Source organism: Sapajus apella, unplaced genomic scaffold, assembly GCF_009761245.1.
Source record: "Sapajus apella isolate SASKATOON/1434 unplaced genomic scaffold, GSC_monkey_1.0 scaffold37, whole genome shotgun sequence".
Classification (NCBI taxonomy): domain Eukaryota; kingdom Metazoa; phylum Chordata; class Mammalia; order Primates; family Cebidae; genus Sapajus; species Sapajus apella.
The window spans coordinates 15,195,488-15,215,713 of record NW_022436977.1 but is presented as its reverse complement, the minus strand read 5'-3'; the positions used below and the strand labels follow the sequence as shown (position 1 = coordinate 15,215,713).

The window sequence follows — 20,226 nt, the reverse complement described above, 5'->3', positions numbered from 1 at the left end:
ACAAAAACAGTGTCGTCTCCATAAGCCACTCTATTAGTGGTAACAAATAATAGCTCCGGGCCTGCATTATCTTGTTTAATAGTCTCAACAACCGCTAAGTGCGTCTTATCACCATTTAAAGAAACGTGGCTCCTAGGGTTAAAGTACTTCGGTCACAATGTGAGTGAGTCCAAACTTGACCCCAGACCTTAGGGCGGGGTTGGTGGCCGAGGCCCCCGGCGAGCCTTCGGGCCGCCTGCCCAGCCTAGGGAGGACCGCGTGGGCGGGCCGGGAGCGCAGGTGGCTGCACCCCACGAGGGGGCGGGCTCAACGGGCGACTCCCGCCCCGAACCCCAGGCAGCCCGCACACTACTCCACCTGCGCAGGAGCCCGCGGCAGTGCGTGCAGCGGAGGGGCTCTGTCTTCCCTTTGATCTCACGAGCCCGGCGTCCCGCAGCGTGCGCCCCCGCACAGCCCGCCATTCCGCCCGGAGCCCGCCCGGTCGCCGTGCTGCACGCCCGGGGTGCGCCCTCTGCCCTTGCTGGGACAGAGGGCCCCGCAACCGTCATGCTGCCCGCCATCTACACGGTCCTGGCGGCGCTGCTGTTCCTGCCGCTCCTGGTGAATCTCTGCTGTCCCTACTTCTTCCAGGACATGGGCTACTTTTTGCAAGTGGCCTCCGTGGCCCGGCGGGTGCGCAGCTATGGGCAGCGGCGGCCGGTGCGCACCATCCTGCGGGTGTTCCTGGAGAAAGCGCGCCAGACTCCACACAAGCCTTTTCTGCTCTTCCGCGACGAGACTCTCACCTACGCGCAGGTGGACCGGCGCAGCAACCAGGTGGCCCGGGCGCTCCACGACCACCTCGGCCTGCGCCAGGGAGACTGCGTGGCGCTCTTTATGGATAATGAGCCTGCCTACGTGTGGCTGTGGCTGGGGCTGGTCAAGCTGGGCTGTGCCATGGCGTGCCTCAATTGCAACATCCGCGCGAAGTCCCTGCTGCACTGCTTCCAGTGCTGCGGGGCGAAGGTGCTGCTGGCCTCGCCAGGTGAGCCCCGAGGACCGCCCTGCCCTGGCACCAGGGCTTCTCCGCGCCTTGACTAACCAGCCACAGCGTGGTGTAAGGGGCTCGCAGAGGGAGGTTCAGATCGGAACTGGAGATATAGAAAAAGGGGTTGGCAGTGTTTGCTTGAATCGCAAATAATGATCATTTAGAACCACCTGTTGTGGAAGCTGATTATGTACTAGGTTCTGTGTTGAGCACTCTACAGGCAGTGTGGCTTTCAATCCTCACAGTGGATAGGGTTTATTATAGTACTTTTATAGTTGAGACCACTGAGATCCTGAGAGGTGAAGACTCATGCCCAGCCATCTGTCTCCAAAGTCCAAGCTCTTAATCAATGCTTATAATATCTACATTAAAATGCAGAGGGTCTTGAGTGTGAACTCTAGTGGATCCAGAGGGGTTCTTCTCACCTCTGCTGCTTGATTAGCTGTGTGATCATGGGAGAGTCAATTTTCTCTGTCCCTTGGTTTGCTCCTCTCTAATGAGGCAGTCTTCAATGTTGCTTCCAGCTCTCAAGTGCTGTTAGCATCCCTGGCCCTTGCTGCAGAACAAAGGTGACCCCACCTGATCCCCAGAGAGACGATATTGGGAATCTGCTGCGGGGCCATTGTGAGCCCTCCACCGCCAACATCTATAACAATAGTGACCCCTTCAGTTCTGTGGTTACCTCCTGCCACATTTCAGCCAGACGTGAAATATTAATTTCATGCTAAAGTGATGACAAGGCCAGGAAGCGACAGAGGACCTGTTACTCACAGGGCTGATGGCTTTTCCGTCCCAGAGAGCTTGTCTCTGCACTTGAATAAGGACCAAGGGTTCCTTCTCTCAATCACTAAGAAAAGGCCTACCCAGGTGTGGGCTGAAAGACTTGAGTGACAGAGTAGGGGTTTAGGGAGCCAAGGAGCCTCAGCTTTCTAGAATGCATTTCGGTGCCAACCCCTATGGTAGATGCTTTTATTACCCCAGGAGATAACATATCACTACCCTACTACCACTACCACCATGATACATTTGAGAAAACTGAGGCATAAAATTCCAAGCTAGCTCTATCCAACTTCAAAGCCATGCTCTTTCCTACGTCTTTTTTTTGTTGGTTTCTTTGACAGGGTCTCAGTCTGTTGCCCAGGCTGGAGTGCAGTGGCATGATTTCACCTCACTGCAACCTCTGCCTCCCAGGTTCAAGCGATCCTCCCACCTCAGCCTCCCAAGTAGCTGGGGCCGCAGACATGCACCACCACACCCAGCTAATTTTTTTGTTATTTTTGGTAGAGACAGGGTTTCACCATGTTCCCCAGGCTAGTCTCAAACTCCTGAGATCAAGTGATCCACGCACCTTGGCCTCCCAAAGTGCTGGGATTACCAGTGTGAGCCACCACACCCAGCCTCTTTCCTACATCTTGTTGTCTTCCTCTACATGGATATAAAGTGTAAGTGCTGAAAGGGATCAAGTGTCCATTTGCTCTACCGCTTCATTTCATAGCTGGGGAAACTGAGGCAAGCTAAGTGGGTTACCTAGTATCACAGAAGATTAAAGGTCAATTCACTTGTGAGAAACAAGGAAACTTACACACCTGCTTCATGTGGCATGAAATAAATAATCCAAAAAATACAGGCTTGTATATAAGTTTAAAAGCAGAAAGACAAGTTTAGGCTGCATGTGGTGGCTCAAGTCTATAATCCCAGCACCTTGCAAGGCCAAGGCTGGCAGATCACTTGAGGTTAGGAGCTCATGGCAAAAATTTGCCATGTTAGGCCAACATGGCAAAAATCCTGTCTCTACTAAAAAAAAAAAACAAAAATTAGCTGGGCATGGTAGTGTATACTTGTAATCCCAGCTACCTGGGAGGCTGAGGCAGGAGAATCGCTTGAACCCAGGAAGCAGAGGTTGCAGGAAGCCAAGATCACACCACTGCACTTCAGCCTGGGGTATCGAGAGAGAATCTGTCTCAAAAAAAAGAAAGTCAAGCTTAAAGGTGGCTGCATTGTTTGGAAGAGATGGTCCTTTCAAGAAAATTCCTATTAATTTCTAGTTGCCTGAGAAAAGCAAAAACGTCACTACTTTGTAACTAGAAGACTCTCCTAAGCCTATTATTTTACCGGCTTACTTGGAGGGAAGTTATTAACACAATGATCTTTGTACCACTTCATGAGGCATTTAAATCCTATTTATCTCTTTAGTATCCCAGGCCCCCTTAGAGGAAGGTCACAGGATTTGGAATTTTGTTGACAAAGAAGCTCAGGATTAAATGACCATAATACAGTTTGGTTCTATTAATAAAGTCAGAATTAAAACTACAACCAGATACCCTCTTCCCACCCAGGCAACAGTTCTCTGCCATAGAGCTGTGTATTTACACGGAGAATATATTGAAATTTCTACATTAAAATCAAACTCGAACCAGACTTTCTAGTGGACCTAAGGTACTCTCTGGATAGTCAACTGACTTTTGAGATAGGCCACATATTTGAAAAAAAAAAAAATCAGTTTTTCCAAATCACTGAGATACCTTTGCACATGAAGCAAAATTACAGTCTGGCACAGAGTTGCATGTTTACTAAACATGCCCTTGGGAAAATATGTTGAATGGGCTGATTCTTAGAATTCTTTGGTGTTAGAAGGGATCTTAGAGATATACTAACCCTATAATCCTCTAACTTTAATGAATGTGTTATACTTCAAAAAAAAATTTACAGAAGAAACTTTAAAAGCCTAAGAATCACCTGGGAAGCATACTTTTAAAAACATTTCTGTGGCCAGGCACTGTGGCTCACTTCTGTAATCCCAGCAGTATGGGAGGCAGAGGAGGGAGGATCGCTTGAGCCCAGAGGCTGGAGACTAGCCTGGGCAACATGACGAAACCCCGTCTCTACAAAAAAGTACAAAAATTAGCTGGGAATGGTGGTGAGCGCCTGTGGTCCAAGTTGCTAGGGATACTGAGGCAAAAGGATTGCTTGAGCCCGGGAGGTTGAGGCTCCAGTGAGCTGTGATTGTGCCACTACATTCTGGCCTGGGTGATAGAGTGAGACCCTGTCTCAAAACAAAAACATAAAATTTCTGAGCTCCATCCCTAAAAATGCTGACTCAGTAAGACTATGTTGGGGCCCAGGAATGTGTATTTTTATAAGAGGCCCCACCCCCACCCCAGGTGATTTTGAAGCATATGGTCTGAGGACTAGGCTTTGAGAAACAATTAGTCTAGTTTCCCTTTTTTTTTTTTTTTTTTTTGTTTGAGTCTCCCTCTCTCACCAAGCTGGAGTGCAATGGCGCAAAATTGGCTCCCTGCAACTTCTGCCTCCTGGGTTCAAGCGATTCTCCTGCCTCAGCCTCCTGAGTAACTGGGACTATAGGTGCATGCCACCACACCCAGCTAATTTTTGTATTTTTATTAGAGATGGAGTTTCGCCATGTTGGCCAGGATGGTCTTGATCTCTTGACCTCGTGATCTGCCCATCTCAGCCTCCTAAAGTGCTGGGACTACATGCATGAGCCCAGCTTTTCCATTGTTTTATAGCTGTATAAACAAAGGCCCAGAGGGATGATATGGATTGCACCCGGTCACATAGATAGTTAGGAACAGAAAGGTAGACATAGAACCCAGATTTTTTTTCTCTCACAAGGCACTGTGTATTCTATCACACCATCATGAACATGATACATAAATGTGAGTTTGATTCCATACTTTGAATTTCAGCCCAGAGCTTGTGGGCTCCTAAGAGCTCTTGAGCTCTATCTGTCAGTCAAATTCTGCAGTATATGTAAAGGACCAGCACAGAGGCATTTATCATGAGGATTGATCCAGTTGTTATGAGTTTAGGGGTCTCTTTATAAAACTGAACAGGACTCAACCCTATCAGGAATTTCAGTACTCCATTACTCCTTCCAAATTTACTATAGTTACAGGAAGTCAAGACTCACAAACACTTCCCTGAATCAAGCAGTGGCACTGTTTCCCAGAGAATATGATTTTCTCTGTGTTGTACATTTCAGGATCGTTCTCCAGGGGAAGGTATGATCTAGGTAATCACATGGAAAAATTGTCTTCAACTATATGAACTGTATCAAAGTTATAATTAATAAAAGCCAAGTGGCTGAGCCGGTAGTTTTTCACACAACTTACCAAACACAGAATATGGATAAAACAGGAAAACATATTTAATTTCACACAATATGGGATATTTTACAAAAACATACAAAAGAGGCCTGAAATAGTAGATTTGTTCCATTCCCATTTATCCTAGCATTAAGACCATCATTAAACTAGCTTTTCTGGGTAGATAACCCAGGACTCCTGCAGGTCCCTTCATCAGCTCATTGGCAGGGTCTATACTGCCTGGCTCAACATAGCCATGCAAGGCACCCACAGTGTAGGTACCATTATTATACAGGCTTTAGCAACAGATAAAGATACTCTCTGTTGCAAAGCTGAGTCCCAGATAAGTTGTAAAATGTTCCAGATTGCCTTTGACCTGGTTTTGCAAGGTTACAGAAAACAAAATTAGACCTTTAAACAATGTGACAGATGAAAATGCTTACAACAACTTTCAAAAATTTTGCATCGTTAAAAGCTCTAAGAAGAATTTCATTATAAAACAAGTGTTGGGACCAAGGATAATCCTTATCATCCAAACTTTTGCAATTAGATTGAGAAAAACTGATGGTACAACAATATGATTCTCAAAGCAAGAAACATTTAGAGGGAAGGGAGGCCACACACACACACACAAAAAGGAGAGAGTCCCAACAAGGTACAGGCTAGTTTTCTCTCTGCCATGATGGGATGGAGAAATTAGAAGATGAATTAGTTCAAGAATTTTACAGCCCAATAAAAGAACTAAACCACATACATACACAAATGATTGTGACACCCAGGATAATGTGCCCAGTGTGCTGGGAGAGCTGCAAGTGCTGTAGAAAAACAAGCAGAGGTCCAGAGAAGGCTTTTTGGGGCACTGACTATTGAGCTGGACAAGTGCCGTTGGGGAGGGGGCATTCCAGGCAAAAGGAACACCAGAGACAGTTCTGATCAGGTGCTTAACACAGTGAGATGCTTCATTAAAGGGTATTGCAGTGTAAGAACAATGGCAGGCTGGACTTAAATAACAGTCATTTTTTAAGCTGTTTCCTGAATGGACTCAGGAAATGGAAAAAATAGGGACTCAGAGAGTCCAAAGAATGGCCAACAGCAGTGGGCTCACTTCCACAGAAGGAAATATTTAATTTTCTACTGCCAACTTTAGTCCAGTATCAAGGCACAGAAATCATCGAATCTCCACTCTTCTCACCTCTTTGGGCTGCCCAGGGAGTAACTTAGATGAGTTGCTTCAGTGAACATTGACTGTCTCAAAGTCTTAGAATTGTCTCATCTATCTTTGAATACTTCCCTAGTAATGCAAGAGTGCCTTTGGGAATAAGACCTGTGAGGCTGCAAGGGAAGCAGACTGGATAGAGGGAGACATTGAACTGCAATGCAGTCACAACAGAAGCCTACCTCGGCATATTCTCTGATCCTAAGGGGACTCTGAACCTGGGATGCCCTTCAGAGTTGTCCCAAATTAAGGGAGGTAGGCTGTGCCTTCATACCTGCCCAACAACCAGTCCAATAAACTCAGGCTGAGGTGGTCGTGTTTGACCTTGGGCAAAGTGTCTCTCTTCAACCAAGGACAAGTCCTGGGAGGGAAATACATACTCAGAAACCCAGACACCAAATAATTAATATATCCAATAACCGGGATTCCCAACCTAGTAGCCCAAGGAAGCTAGCTTAAAGATATTCTCTAAAATTTTTCTTCTTTCCCTGCTCCTAACTAAAGCTTGCAAAGGAGGTGGTTGTATATCTCCATCCAAGAACAAAACTAGCACTTTATTTTCTTCAGAAACAAGGGGATGAAGAGGTAAAAACAAACTCTGAATCAGGTGTTAATGTTATTGAATCTGAAAGAGAAGGATAGAGTTAATATTATTCTTCATAATAAGTGGCTAATATTTGAAAAGGACCTTCCCATGGCCTCTGAGGAAAGAGAAGTAGATCGTTAGTAGAAAGATGACATGGTTGCTTACAGATATCAAATGCTAACAATTATGTAAGGCCTTGTATGACCTGGTAACTCATGATAAGGAAATACCTTTGATTCCGGGGCTATTCAGAAAGCAAGACTTCATATAAGCAAGAAGGAATAAAAAATAACATCAAGGAGATTATTACCTAATTACATAAATGTAAAATGAATATGTATTTCCTTGTTAAACTTTTGCTTGCTCCTGGTGGAACTTAACCTTAATTAAACATTTTTATGACCTATGGGTGCTTTGTTTTGTGTGGGGAAGTGGGGCACGTGCATGTGTCTATTTGAAGTGTTATAATATGCATCATCTTGCTGAACAAAATGCTGTCATTCCAAACTGCCAATGACTGAGATGCAAAATCACAGTTATGAATGGCTTTTTAGGAACTATTTTTAGATTGTCTTTAAGGACTATGTTGCTAATAGCAGCAGTTTGTGTTTCGGCTACTTTTATGAATGAAGAAAAGAGATAAACTTTCAAGCTTGACTTGCTCATCAACCAGCCATTTTACGATCAGAGCACATTTCCTTTCCCTACCTTCCTTTTGGATCTTACCTTCTTGGTAAATATTTCTGGGATTTTTTGTTTAACCCAGTGAGTTACACATTCTTTGAGGCAATCTAGTAGCAGAGCAAGCTACTAGACTGAATGTTTTCCTATTGGAAAGCTGCAGGTTTAGCCTGAGCACCTTGATGCCTTAGGAATGAAGATGGATTCAGCTCACCACCCACCCTCTCTCTCTGCCTTCTAGCAATGAGCTTGTATATTCAGAAAGTTCTTCCTTTTTTCTAAAAAAAAAAAAAAAAAGGCAGGTGTGGACTTAATATGCTACCTTAATTTTTTAAAAATTTCTTTGAATAGACTTTAAGGGGATGGGGGAGTAATGTTGTAATCACTCGATTTTTCAGCACCCAAGTGTGTGCTCTTTCTCTGAAGGTTTATTTCAATCGACAACTTAAAACTAGACTAATGAAGAACTAACTGATGGGGCTGCTCTACACCCTTCAGGCAACGTTCTGTGACTACTGTTTCTCATACCCGAGCTTTTAATAAAGCTTGATGTTATGCTCTTCAAGAAAAGATCATCCATGTTACTCATTAAAGGCAGATCCACACGATTTAACAAGTGCTGAGCAGAAGGGCAAGCAGCTAGCCTCTTCCAAGAAATAAGTCACTTTGCTAGAACTTAATCTGGTTGGCTCATACAGGGAGGTGGAAATCTCAGAAGCCTGGAATGATTCTTTTCATTTTGCATGTGACCCTCCATTCACTGACTTGATTAGCCTCTTCCCATTTATAGAAATAAGATTACTGGTATCTGTATCACAGGATTGTTATAAAAATTATGTGAAGTGATGTATGTAAAGCTCCTATGCCAACAGTTCCATGCAAATGAAAATTTTAAATGTTTGTTATTAGTAAAGAGAGAGTTGGGTGCATGCTGTGATGTGCCACCCAGATCCCCCCTTTAGGATTGATGGACTCACTCTTCATCTGCTAGGAGCTCTCAGCTGAGACCCCTCCCAGGACTTGTACTTGGTTGAACAGAGACACTTTGCCCAAGGTCAAACATGACCACCTCAGCCGGAGTCCAGTGGACTGGTTGATGGGCAGGTATGAAGGCACAGCCTACCTCCCTTAATTTGGGACAACTCTGAAGGGCATCCCAGGTTCAGAGTCCTCTTACGATCAGAGGACCTGCCGAGGGAGGCTTCTGTTGTGACTGCATTGCAGTTCAATGTCTCCCTCTATCCAGTCTGCTTCCCTTGCAGCCTCACAGGTCCCAATCCCAAGAGCACTCCTGCATGCACATCTCGGAGTCTCAAAGAACCCAACGTTGACAGATAGAATTATTGGAAGTTTATATGTTCTGGTTGATATTCACTCTTCAATGAGCAGACTTTACAGTAGGAATTATAAAAGAAAGAGAGAGAGAAAGAAAGAAAGGAAATAAAAGAAAGAAAAAAAAAGAAAGAAAGAAAGATATTTTATGCTTAAATTAGAAAATATGTAGGCCCATAGGGCACAGTGGCTCACGCCTGTAATCTCAGCACTTTGGGCAGCTGAGACAAGTGGATCGCTTGAGGTCAGGAGTTCAAGACCAGTCTGGCCAACATGGTGGAACTCCATCGCTACTAAAAATACAAAAATTAGCTGGGCATGGTGGCAGGTGCCTGGAATCCCAGCTACTCGGAAGGCTGAGGCAGGAGAATCACTTGAACCCGGGAGGCGGAGGTTGCAGTGAGTCAAGATCTCACCACCACACTCCAGCCTGGGTGACAGAGTGAGGTACCATCTCAAAAAAAGAAAAAAAAGTTGGCCCCATTATATCTATAAAAGATTCAAGAAAAGAAAGAAAAGATACTAAATATCAACTAGATAGTTGACAGGTATATTCACATCCAGAATTTCCTTTCAGATTTCTTTTTTGTTTTCTATACCTTTAAAGGAATAAAGGCTGCCATAGTGTGTCCTGATATGGTTGGCAAGCCACTGGAAACTCAAGTCTGCCCAAATAACAAATTCTACACCCACAGCCTAGAGGAGATGGAGGGAAATTTTGTGGGGCAGGTGCAGTGGCCCTCCCTTCAGATTAGATGACTTCCATAAAAGGTCAGGAATCACAAACTACATGCCTGCAGAGGGCCAGCTGGGAACATGAATGAAGTACACATGATGCAAAGTCGCTCAGACTGCGATCAAGCATGACATCAGCTTAATTACGTTTCCTTTTATTTTTATTATTAAATTTTTGATACTAATACCTGAGTACATTTTTCTTTTGTTTTATTTTGGGAGGTATGAAGGGTGGGAGACAGGGTCTCACTTTGTTGCCCAGGCTGGAGTGTAGTGGCATAATCATGGCTCACTGCAGCCTTGACCTCCCAGGCTCAGGTGACCCTCCCACCTCAGCCTCTGGAGCAGCTGGGACTACAGGTGTGCGCCACCACACCAGCTAATATACATACATATATTTGTATTTTTTCATAGAGGTGTTTTGCCATGTTGCCCTGGCTAGCTGTGAGTACATTAAAAAAAAAAAAAAAAATTACAGAAAAACTTAAAGTCCCTTTTGACCTACCATTTTCTCCTCATTAAGATAATTACTTGGAGGTGAAGAAAAACAAAGACTTACTAAGTCCTATCTATTCTACTTGCCAGATATCTCTTAAGTACATTCACTTCTCCCCACACACTGCTGCCTCCAGTGTAGACAAGCTTCATCTACCAGCTGGTCTCTCTACCTCTGCTCAAGCCCCTCCAGTCCACTTGCCTGGCCTAAGCCAGGCCCTCGGGGACCTGCTCTCTAAGTCTCCAGCCTCTTCTCCCAGCCTATTTCCCTCCCACTCCACATTTCAGTCAGCTTTAACCTCTTAGTTACTTGGGTCCCGTGCTGCGCTGGCTCTGAGACTTTGCATAAGCCGTTCTACTGCAGGCTTAGTCAGTCCCAGCTGATCTTCATCTCCACCGTCTGCTTGTCTTTCAGTTCTCAGTTTACAGGGCACTTCTGGGTCATCTTTGTGTGCCCCCGCCCCACCTGCTTCACAAATACCTTCTCCTTCCCCTATTGTGACATCTATGGCAACTTATTTTGATTTTTTGTTGTTGTTTCTCCCGTATTAGATCTGGGGTCTATGAAAACAGGGACAGTGTTTTGCTCACTGTCCTATCCAGAGTGTAGCACCCTGCCTGCCATACAGGGAACACTCTTTAAATAGACTTTAAGTAAATGTTGGGAGGGAAGGAATGAGAATGGATCGGGTAACTTATAAATGGATTATCTGACTATGGACGCTGAGTCTCATGACAGGAGGAAGGAAAGGAGATTTCACAATCTCCTTTCCTTCTTTAAATAGCAGTAGGAGGAGTTGTTTTTTAATTTACCTCTGTGGGCCCTTACTTGTAAGCAAGGCATACTTGTATCTCAGAAATTATTTTACCTTACGTTTTATTAAAGGTTTATCAACTTGCAGATCTGAATTGTTTACATCGGCAGCTTTAGCTTATTCCTGTGTCTCTTCCGCACTATCATACTTTGTCAGACTTTTTCAATTACAAACATTTATTGAGCACTTATCTAGTAGTTCCAGGGGTGCAAAGATGATTATGATCTTAATTTCAAAGATTTTCCTATCTAATAGAGGAGAAAACGAATTAACCATATCTGCCAGGCATGGTGGCTCACACCTGTAATCCAAGCACTTTGAAAGGCTAAGGCGTGAGGACAGCTTGAGCTCAGGAGTTTGAGATCCACCTGGGCAACATAATGGAATATCATCTCTACAAACAATTAGCTGGGCATGGTACACTTGTAGTCCCAGTTACTTGGGAGGCTGAAATGGGAGGATCGCTTGAGTCCAGGAGGTCGATGCTGCAGTGAGCTGTGATCATGCCACTGCACTCCAGCCTCGTAGACCCCAGAACCCTGTCTCAAAAAAAAAAAAAAATTGAACCCTATCATACTATGTACTAAATACCCTGATAATTGTATATACAGGCTCCTATGGGAGCTGAAGAAGGGAGCAGCTAACTTTGCAGAGGGAGGGAAGGTAACAGAAAAGAAGTGCTACCTACACTGAGTCTTGATGGATAAGCAGGAGTTTTCCAGGTGACCAGGGGTTGAGAGAGCATGAAACAACCTGGGCGAAGGCAATGAGACATGAGCATATGGGTACCTTCAGGGATTTTCCATAGATCAGTGTGGTAAGAGGAAAGAGAGCAAGAGGTAGAGAGTATGAGATAACGTCAGAAAGCCAGCAGGAGCGGGACCCAAAGGGACCGCAGGACCTCCCAAATAAAAAGATTGGATTCTATCACAAGAGATGAACAGCCCTGAAGGATCTTAAACAGGGTGGCAACAAGAAGTTGGATGATAGAGAAGCTAATACATTAGAAGCAGGAAGAGACTCAAGGCACAACATTGGTCAGGAGGCTAAAGCAATAACCTAGGTAGGAAATAATGAGGATGTGAGCCAAGGCAGTGGCACGGGAGTGATGCTACTGTTTCTACAACAGTCATATTTTTGTAACCTTTCTGGAATGCTGAAGGACTAAAGAGCAACCAGACAAAAAATTTTTAAAAACTGCAAAAGAGGGAAATAAAGGTTCCTGGGGCAAAAGAAAAAAAAGGTGACCTGATAGGGTTGAAATAGCACATTAAAGAATAATAACCAACTGGAAACTCCAAGATAACTGTTCAAGAAAGAAAGTACAATTAGGGCCGGGCGCGGTGGCTCAAGCCTGTAATCCCAGCACTTTGGGAGGCCGAGGCGGGTGATCACGAGGGCAAGAGATCGAGACCATCCTGGTCAACATGGTGAAACCCCGTCTCTACTAAAACTACAAAAAATTAGCTGGGCATGGTGGCACGTGCCTGTAATCCCGGCTACTCAGGAGGCTGAGGCAGGAGAATTGCCTGAACCCAGGAGGCGGAGGTTGCGGTGAGCCGAGATCGCGCCATTGCACTCCAGCCTGGGTAACAAGAGCGAAACTCCGTCTCAAAAAAAAAAAAAAAAAAAAAAGAAAGTACAATTATAGCATTTTACTTGGCTCTGCAGTGAATATTTTCATAGTCATTATTATGTTGATTCTGATTATTTTGGTTTTCAGCTTCTAGAGCCAGTCCATAAAGCTGGGGAAGACAGAATAATGATATCAGAATAAATACAAATTCTATTACCCTAGACAATGTAAAGGGAAGATAACAACTGTCAGAAATGGACAGGATGAAATGGAAGTTGGGATCAAAATTTATAGGCTAAGAAGTAGGAGGAAATGCATATTTTTTTGGTGATGGAGAGGTAACTGCCAGAAGAAACAGCTTTTTAAAAATTGACAATGCTTGCCTGTAGGCAGTAGCTTTAGTTGTGAGGAAGGCCTGGGTAAGGGCTTGTTGATTTTCATTATAAATCCTTTTGTACTATTTGATTTATTATTACCAGGTACATGAGTGTTTTGATTAAAATATTTTTTTTTTATTTTAAATGCATTTATCCTGGTGATATTTCTTGTCTTCATGGAGATATCATACACAAGCATCGGAAAAACAAAGCATATAAGATAAATTAGGTATAGCCTTCCCAATAATTTCCTTGCATATTTAGTCATCTTCCTATTAAGAGTAAGTATATTCACTTCAATTATCACAATTCAAAACAAGTAGGCTTAAAAGCAGTCTCATCTATAGCTTAAAGGCACAAAATCCAAGTGGCAAGCATGAAATGTGGTTTGCATATTAAATTGGTGCCTTTAAAATTTTTGACCTTAACCCAGTAAGAAATACATTTGTGCATGACCCAATACCCACACACCTACATAACTAAAACAACACTTTTAAAAATGAACAGCCCTGTATATGTGCCACATTTTCTTTATCCAGTCTAACATTGATGGACATTTGGGTCAGTTCCAAATCTTTGCTATTGTGAATAGTGCTGCAATAAACATATGTGTGCATGTGTCTCTATAGTAGAATAATTTGTAATCCTTTGGGTATATAGCCAGTAATGGGATTGCTGGGTCAAATGATATTTCTAGTTCTAGATCCTTGAGGAATCGCCACATTATCTTCCACAATGGTTGAACTAATTTACACTCCCACCAACAGTGTAAAAGTGTTTCTATTTCTCCACATCCTCTCTAGCATCTGTTGACACATGTATCCCAGAACTTAAAGAATTTTTTTAAATCTAAAAAAAAAAACATGCCCTGTTCATCTATTAGGAATAGTTCCCATTAGCAATGTTATAGGAATACTGCTATATGGAAGAAGCCATATTAAGTGTAGTATGTACTAGGAATTCTTCAAGGAGTTTTATAACATTTGTTCATAAGATTCTGCCACCACTCTTGAGATGGGTACTATTTTTACTTCCATTTTAGAGATTCATAAAATGATGCTTAGAGAGGTTAAGAACTTCTCAAGATAAGCAGTAGAACTGTCAGTAGAATTGTTACCTTTTACTATGTAAGATGTGCTCCAAAATTTCTATTTCCTTCTTGTAAGTAGTTCTCATTTTTTAAAATATCACTCACTTTAAATGGTTTTAACAATCTACTACTGTAATTATGACCCACAGGTTGGAAAACACTGCTCTAAATTACTCCTCTTTTTCCTCAGATAAGATAATGTACTTATGAAATTTAGAGCTTATTTCTCAGATCAGTTAAACTTTCCTAGGAAACAACTTGTTACTGATGCATAAGAAAAAAATTGTTATATAAAGTTAGCTTCTATCATCTTTCTTAATTAGCATGGCTCCCTTCTTTCCTTAAATTTTTCTTTTTTTTCATCACTGGTCCTATGTGGCACATATTAGGAATAGCTAAATTTATTTCTGGAGTGTATTTAGATATATATCAGTTATATGCTGATATTTCTTGGGTTTGGCCCATATGTCCTTTGGTCGCACTTGCCACAAGAAGTACAGATTTCAGCCAACCATCTGCTATGCTTGCGAAACCATCAAAACCCAACCTTCCCTCAAATATTCAAATGTAGCAAATTTCATGTTTAAAATGCATAACAGGGCCAGGCGCAGTGGCTGACACCTGTAATCCGAGCACTTTGGGAGGCCGTGACGGAAGGATTGCTTGAGGCCAGGAGTTAAGATCAGCCTGGTCAACATAGTGAGACCCTATATCCACTAAAATAATAATAATATAAAATGCATAATGATAAGTATAATTTGTCACGTCCATACATTTAAGCAAAAAATTATGCTGAAAATAAAATTATGATGCTTATGGAAGCACTAATAGAACTTTCATAGACTGATTTAGATTGTTTGGTGTTGTTTTTTCTTATTAAATTAAGGACTACAAGCAGCTGTTGAAGAGATACTGCCAAGCCTTAAAAAAGATGTGTCCATCTATTATGTGAGCAGAACTTCTAACACAGATGGGGTTCACTCTTTCCTGGACAAAGTGGATGAAGTATCAACTGAACCTATCCCAGAGTCATGGAGGTCTGAAGTCACTTTTTCCACTCCTGCCTTATACATTTACACTTCTGGAACCACAGGTAAAAATAAAGGGAGGATTCTCAAAAAAAACTGGATCTGAAGGTGTTAAATGTTGGCGTGGGTTTTCAAATCTCTTTGGCAAAACCTATCGAATAACGAATACTTCAGGAGATTTAGTTATTTGCCTGTGGGAAGTGATTTTATTACATAGCATATGATCCCATTTAGGTTTCTCCAAACTATGCATATTTTCCCTCAGTCCATATAGAACACATAAAGAGGTTAACCAAGAACTACAAAAGTAGTTATGATGATGGATAAGATTTGGCACTGATCGGCTAGTTGGAATTTTTTTCATGCTTATTGTATTTTGATTATATTACATCCATAGTTCATATAGACTGTATAATTGATTATAAATGGAACACAGGAGAAGACCAGTAGGCAGTGATTGGGTTCTTTTTATATAAATGTTTTGACCACTATCTTCGCCATGCAACACCAGCTTGGAGCTGTTTGGTACTGTGGCTGTGGGGTGGCTCTATCATAAGGCCTAAAATACTGTATTTCATCAAATCTAGGATGCCTCTAACTGTAAACTGTACCATGATGAGTCAGTAAGAAGAAATACTGCCAGTTAACAATGTTATAAGAATACTGCCGTATGGAAGAAGCAATATTAACGGTAGTGTGTACTAGGCATTCTTCAAGGTTTACAACATTTGTTGATAAGATTTTGCCCCCACTCTTGACATGGGTACTATTTTTATTTCCATTTTAGAGATTCAGAAAATGATGCGTAGAGAGGTTAAGAATTTCCCAAGATAAGAAGCAGAACTGTCAGGATTCACCTTGCAGACCGATTCCACAGCTCATACAATTGACAGCTCTATCCCAGTACCTCCTTGTTTATTCATGTGATAGATATTTAATGTCTGCCTACTATAGGCCAGAGAAGACAAAATGTGCTAATATGGAGCCTGAGGGATATATTTAAAAGAAGGACAGGAAGCCAGCCCCAGAATGCCAATTATTATTAATATTGGAAAATTGCATCTATGAGGTTTTTACCTCTCTTGATTAAAATTTCAATTTAATTTAAGCAGGTAATGCATGTGTTCTCCTTGTTCAATAAACAGTAGACAGGGCTAAAATTTCCTTTGAGCCTTTTATCTCAACTGCAGCTGACAGAAACTGTCTCCTTCACCTCAACAGGCCCTTAGCACCTACCTGAACTCACAGTTCTTGGACCTGAGTTTAACCCTATTGCTGGCTTCACTTCATGCAGTCACTTTTGCTAAGTATTTTCTTTAAGTAAATGAAAAGAAGCCAGGAATGACATATTAAAGCTGGTGCCCAAAACATAATGTCTATCTTTTTTCATTTTTTTATTTTTATTGCCAGGCCAACAGAAAGGTGAGATAGCACAATTAACCAATTGCTTCTGTTGCATGCAGACACTCCTTTAATTTATGGGACTTTTATCATCATTTCTTAATAGAATGGTAAAATTAAATCATAAATGTTTTTTTGGGAACAAATCGAGCCCTTGGTTAATGAGGGGGAATTCTAGTGTTAGTACTGTGAAAACATGTATGAAACTTTGTTATAAGGCATGTTTTCACAATCAAATAGAAAACCCCTTTTGGGGAGAAAAAAGAGAATGAGCATTCTCTGATTTAATCTCATAAATCAGAATTTATATTTAATTGGAAGACAATTGGATGGGCATTTATTTTACTTTTTTCATTTTCTCTGAAGAAAATATTTGCTAGGCCAAGCACAGTGACTGACACCTATAATCCTAGAACTTTGGGAGGTCGAGTCAGGAGGATCACTTGAGCCCAGGAGTTTGACACCAGGCTGGGCAACATAGTGAGACCTCATCTTTATGAAAATATTAAAAAATTAGCTGGCATAGTGTATACCTAATAGTCCTAGCTACTTGGGATTCTGAGGCAGAAGGATCACTTGAGCCCAGGAGTCTGAGGATACAGTGACGTGCCACTGCACCCCATGCTGGGCAACAGAGCAAGACACTATCTCTAGAAAAAAAAATGCTAAGTTACTCTTATAAACATTAATTAAAAGAATTCACTTAAGCAGTTGAAGAACAAATGTACCTGTTCAGCAAAGGAAGTCATTAGCACAAAATTATATAATAGTTACCAGATATTCTCATGTCTTCATTAATACAAAATCTTAATTTAGGAAAGTTCTGAAAGTACTTCAAGGTAATAAAGATGACCATTTCTTTTAAAAAAAAAAAAAAAAAAAAAATCAGAGGCCAGGCACAATGGCTCATACCTATCATCTCAACACTTTGGGGCCAAGGTGGGAGCATCACTTGCAGCTAAGAGTTCAAGATCATTCTGGGCAATAAAGCAAGACCTTGTCTCTACAAAAAATGTAAATAAATAAATAAAGTATTCAGGCATGATGGTGCACACCTGTGGTTCCAGCTACTTGGGGGGCTGAGACAGGAGGATCACTTGAGCTGAGGCTGTCGTGAGCCTTGAACACCACCACACTCCAGCCTGGCAACAGAATAAAAGCCCATCTCAACAAAACAACAACAACAAAAAAAAAATTCATACAAAACAAAACAAAAAACTGGCCCATTGTCAAAGAACATGAACTTTGAATTGTATTTACAATAATGGTAGGTTGCTAGCCATACTTGTCTGCCTTGTAGCAAGTTGCTGCTATTTGGCAATAGCTTGTGAAGGTACCATCAAGTATTAAAGAATCTGAGTCAACAGAGATCTGTCTTCCTCTTCACAAAGCCTGCTTACCCACTCAGATCTTAAACTCTTAGCCCCCTTCTCGTGACTTCATGCCCTCCCAGTTGAATTGATCTTCCATGGGAAACAATGTAAGTGTACACTCACAGAATAAAATTTTACAAAAAGTGTATGTGAATTATGGTTAAGAAAATGCAAATGCATTTAGTCTAATGTACCAAAACTACACTGAGATACCATTTTTCACCTTTCAGATTGGCAAAGGTCCCAACATTTGAGAGCACACATTGACAAGGCTAGGAGGAAACAGGTATACCCATATATTGCTAATAGGAGAATGAATGGGGACAGCCATTATAACTGGCAGTGTGGCAGTTATCTGTCAAGGTTACAAAGACTTTTTTTTGTTTTTTGAGACAAACTCATTCTGTTGCCCAGGCTGGAGTACAGTGGCAGAATCATGGTTCACTGTAGCCTCACCTCCTGGTCTCAAGTGATACTTCCACCTCAGTCCCCCAAGTAGCTAGGAATACAGGTGCATGCCATCATGCCCTGCTAATTTTTTTTTATTTTGTAGGGAAGGGGTCTCATTATGGTTGCCCAGACTGGTGCCAAACTCCCGGGCTCAAGCAATCCTCCTGCCTCAGCCTCCCAAAGTGCTGGGATTATAGGACTTGATAACTTTTATCTTTTGACACAACAATCTCACTTCAGTGAATTTATCCAAAAGATACGGTGTCATACATAGTATGAACTGCCATGTGGACAAGGTTATTCACTGCAGCATCATTTGTAACAGCAAACAGTATAAATAAATTATAATACATTTATAAAAGGACTTGAGGCAGCTGAGAAAGATAAATAAATAATAAATAAGGGAAAGCTCTCTGTACAAACATGAACAAATCTCCAGCAAACATTGCTAAGCAGCAGAAACAAAAATGCAGAAGATTGCATTTTTTTTAATGGAAAAGGCAAGAACATATGAGAAAATGTTCATATTTGCTTTATTTGTGTAAAGAAATTCTAGTACATAAGAAATCTCTGATTCTCAGCCTTCACATCTGTGGATTGGAGAATATAATTCTATTTATGTCATACATAAACTTGTTATGGAAATTAAGTGAAATTTTTTAAATGTCTTGCAAAATGGTAGCCACAGAGCAGAAACTCATTGGACATTCATTCCCGCCTTCTCTTTCTCTTTAGATTACTACTGTTATAACCATCTAACTCAGGAGTCAGCAAACTATGGCTTGTGGGCCAAATACAGCCTCCCACCTGTTTTTGTAAATAAAATTTTATTGGAACACAGCCACATTCCATTTATGTATGTATATGGCTGCTTTTGACCATAACAGCAGAGTTGAGTCATTGCAACCAAGAATGTATGACCCACAAAGCCTAAAACATTTACTCTCTGGTCCTTTATAGAAAAAAATTTGTCAACTCCTGGTGTAACTGGTCATGGCCCTTCCCAGTGCGGTTCTCAAAATACAGGATGATTAATCTTCCTAAGCCAGATCTCTCTCCTACAATGTAAATGCCCAATCTTGGTTAACTCATGCCTTCTATTGTATCTTTGCAAAGGTCTTCCAAAAGCAGCCGTGATCAGTCATCAACGCATTTGGTATGGAACTGGCCTCACTAGTGTAAGCGGATTGAAGGCAGATGATGTCATCTATGTCACTCTGCCCTTGTACCACAGTGCTGCACTAATGATTGGCATCCACGGATGTATTGTGGCGGGTAAGCTTTTTCTACAAAGTGTTGGAGACAAGTGCACATTCACATTTTCTCACAAGGAAAAGTAACATAAAATTTGGCTACTTTGCTGTCTGCTAGGAACAGTCTTCAATTTTGCATTAACAATAAAGCTATTTGACTCACACATTGCAAGCAAGCATCTAAAATAATTTGTTTTTTCATGACTTGTCATCTAATAATGTAATGTTATAATCGTTCAGTATATCAAGAGAGAAACTCCTTTAAAATATTTTAGGGCTGGGTGCAATGGCTCACACCTGTATGCCCAGCACTTTGGGAGGTCAAGGCAGGAGGGTTGCTTGAGGCCAGGAGTTCAAGACCAGCCTGGGCAACATAGCAAGACCTCATCTCTACAAAAAAAAAAAAAAAAAAAAAAAAAAAAAAATTAGCCGGGCCTGGTGGCTCAAGTCTGTAGTCCCAGCTACCCAGGAGGCTGAAGTAGGACAATTGCTTGAGTCCAAGAGTTCAAAATTGCAGTGAACTATGATTACACCACTGCACTGCAGCCTGGGTGACAGAGTGAGATCTCAACTATTAAAAAAAAAAAAAACAAAAAAAACACCACCTTTATCTGGACTTGAGTCTTAGATTCTATCCATGTCATTTCTATCTTTAGAAACTTGCATGTTGATCTCCATCAGCATC

The 20,226-nt window shown here is 41.8% G+C and overlaps 1 protein-coding gene across 1 annotated transcript in view; it reads left to right on the top strand.

Moving 5' to 3' along the window:
- Nucleotides 1–323: 323 nt before the first annotated feature.
- SLC27A2 (solute carrier family 27 member 2) overlaps nt 324–20,226 on the top strand; it is a 52,125-nt gene continuing 32,222 nt past the window's right edge. The window contains exons 1-3 of the mRNA XM_032297503.1: nt 324–1,024; nt 14,923–15,129; nt 19,405–19,563. Of these exons, the coding sequence (XP_032153394.1) occupies nt 547–1,024; nt 14,923–15,129; nt 19,405–19,563 (844 nt within the window). The 5' untranslated portion in view covers nt 324–546. The remainder of the gene's footprint in view (nt 1,025–14,922; nt 15,130–19,404; nt 19,564–20,226) is intronic.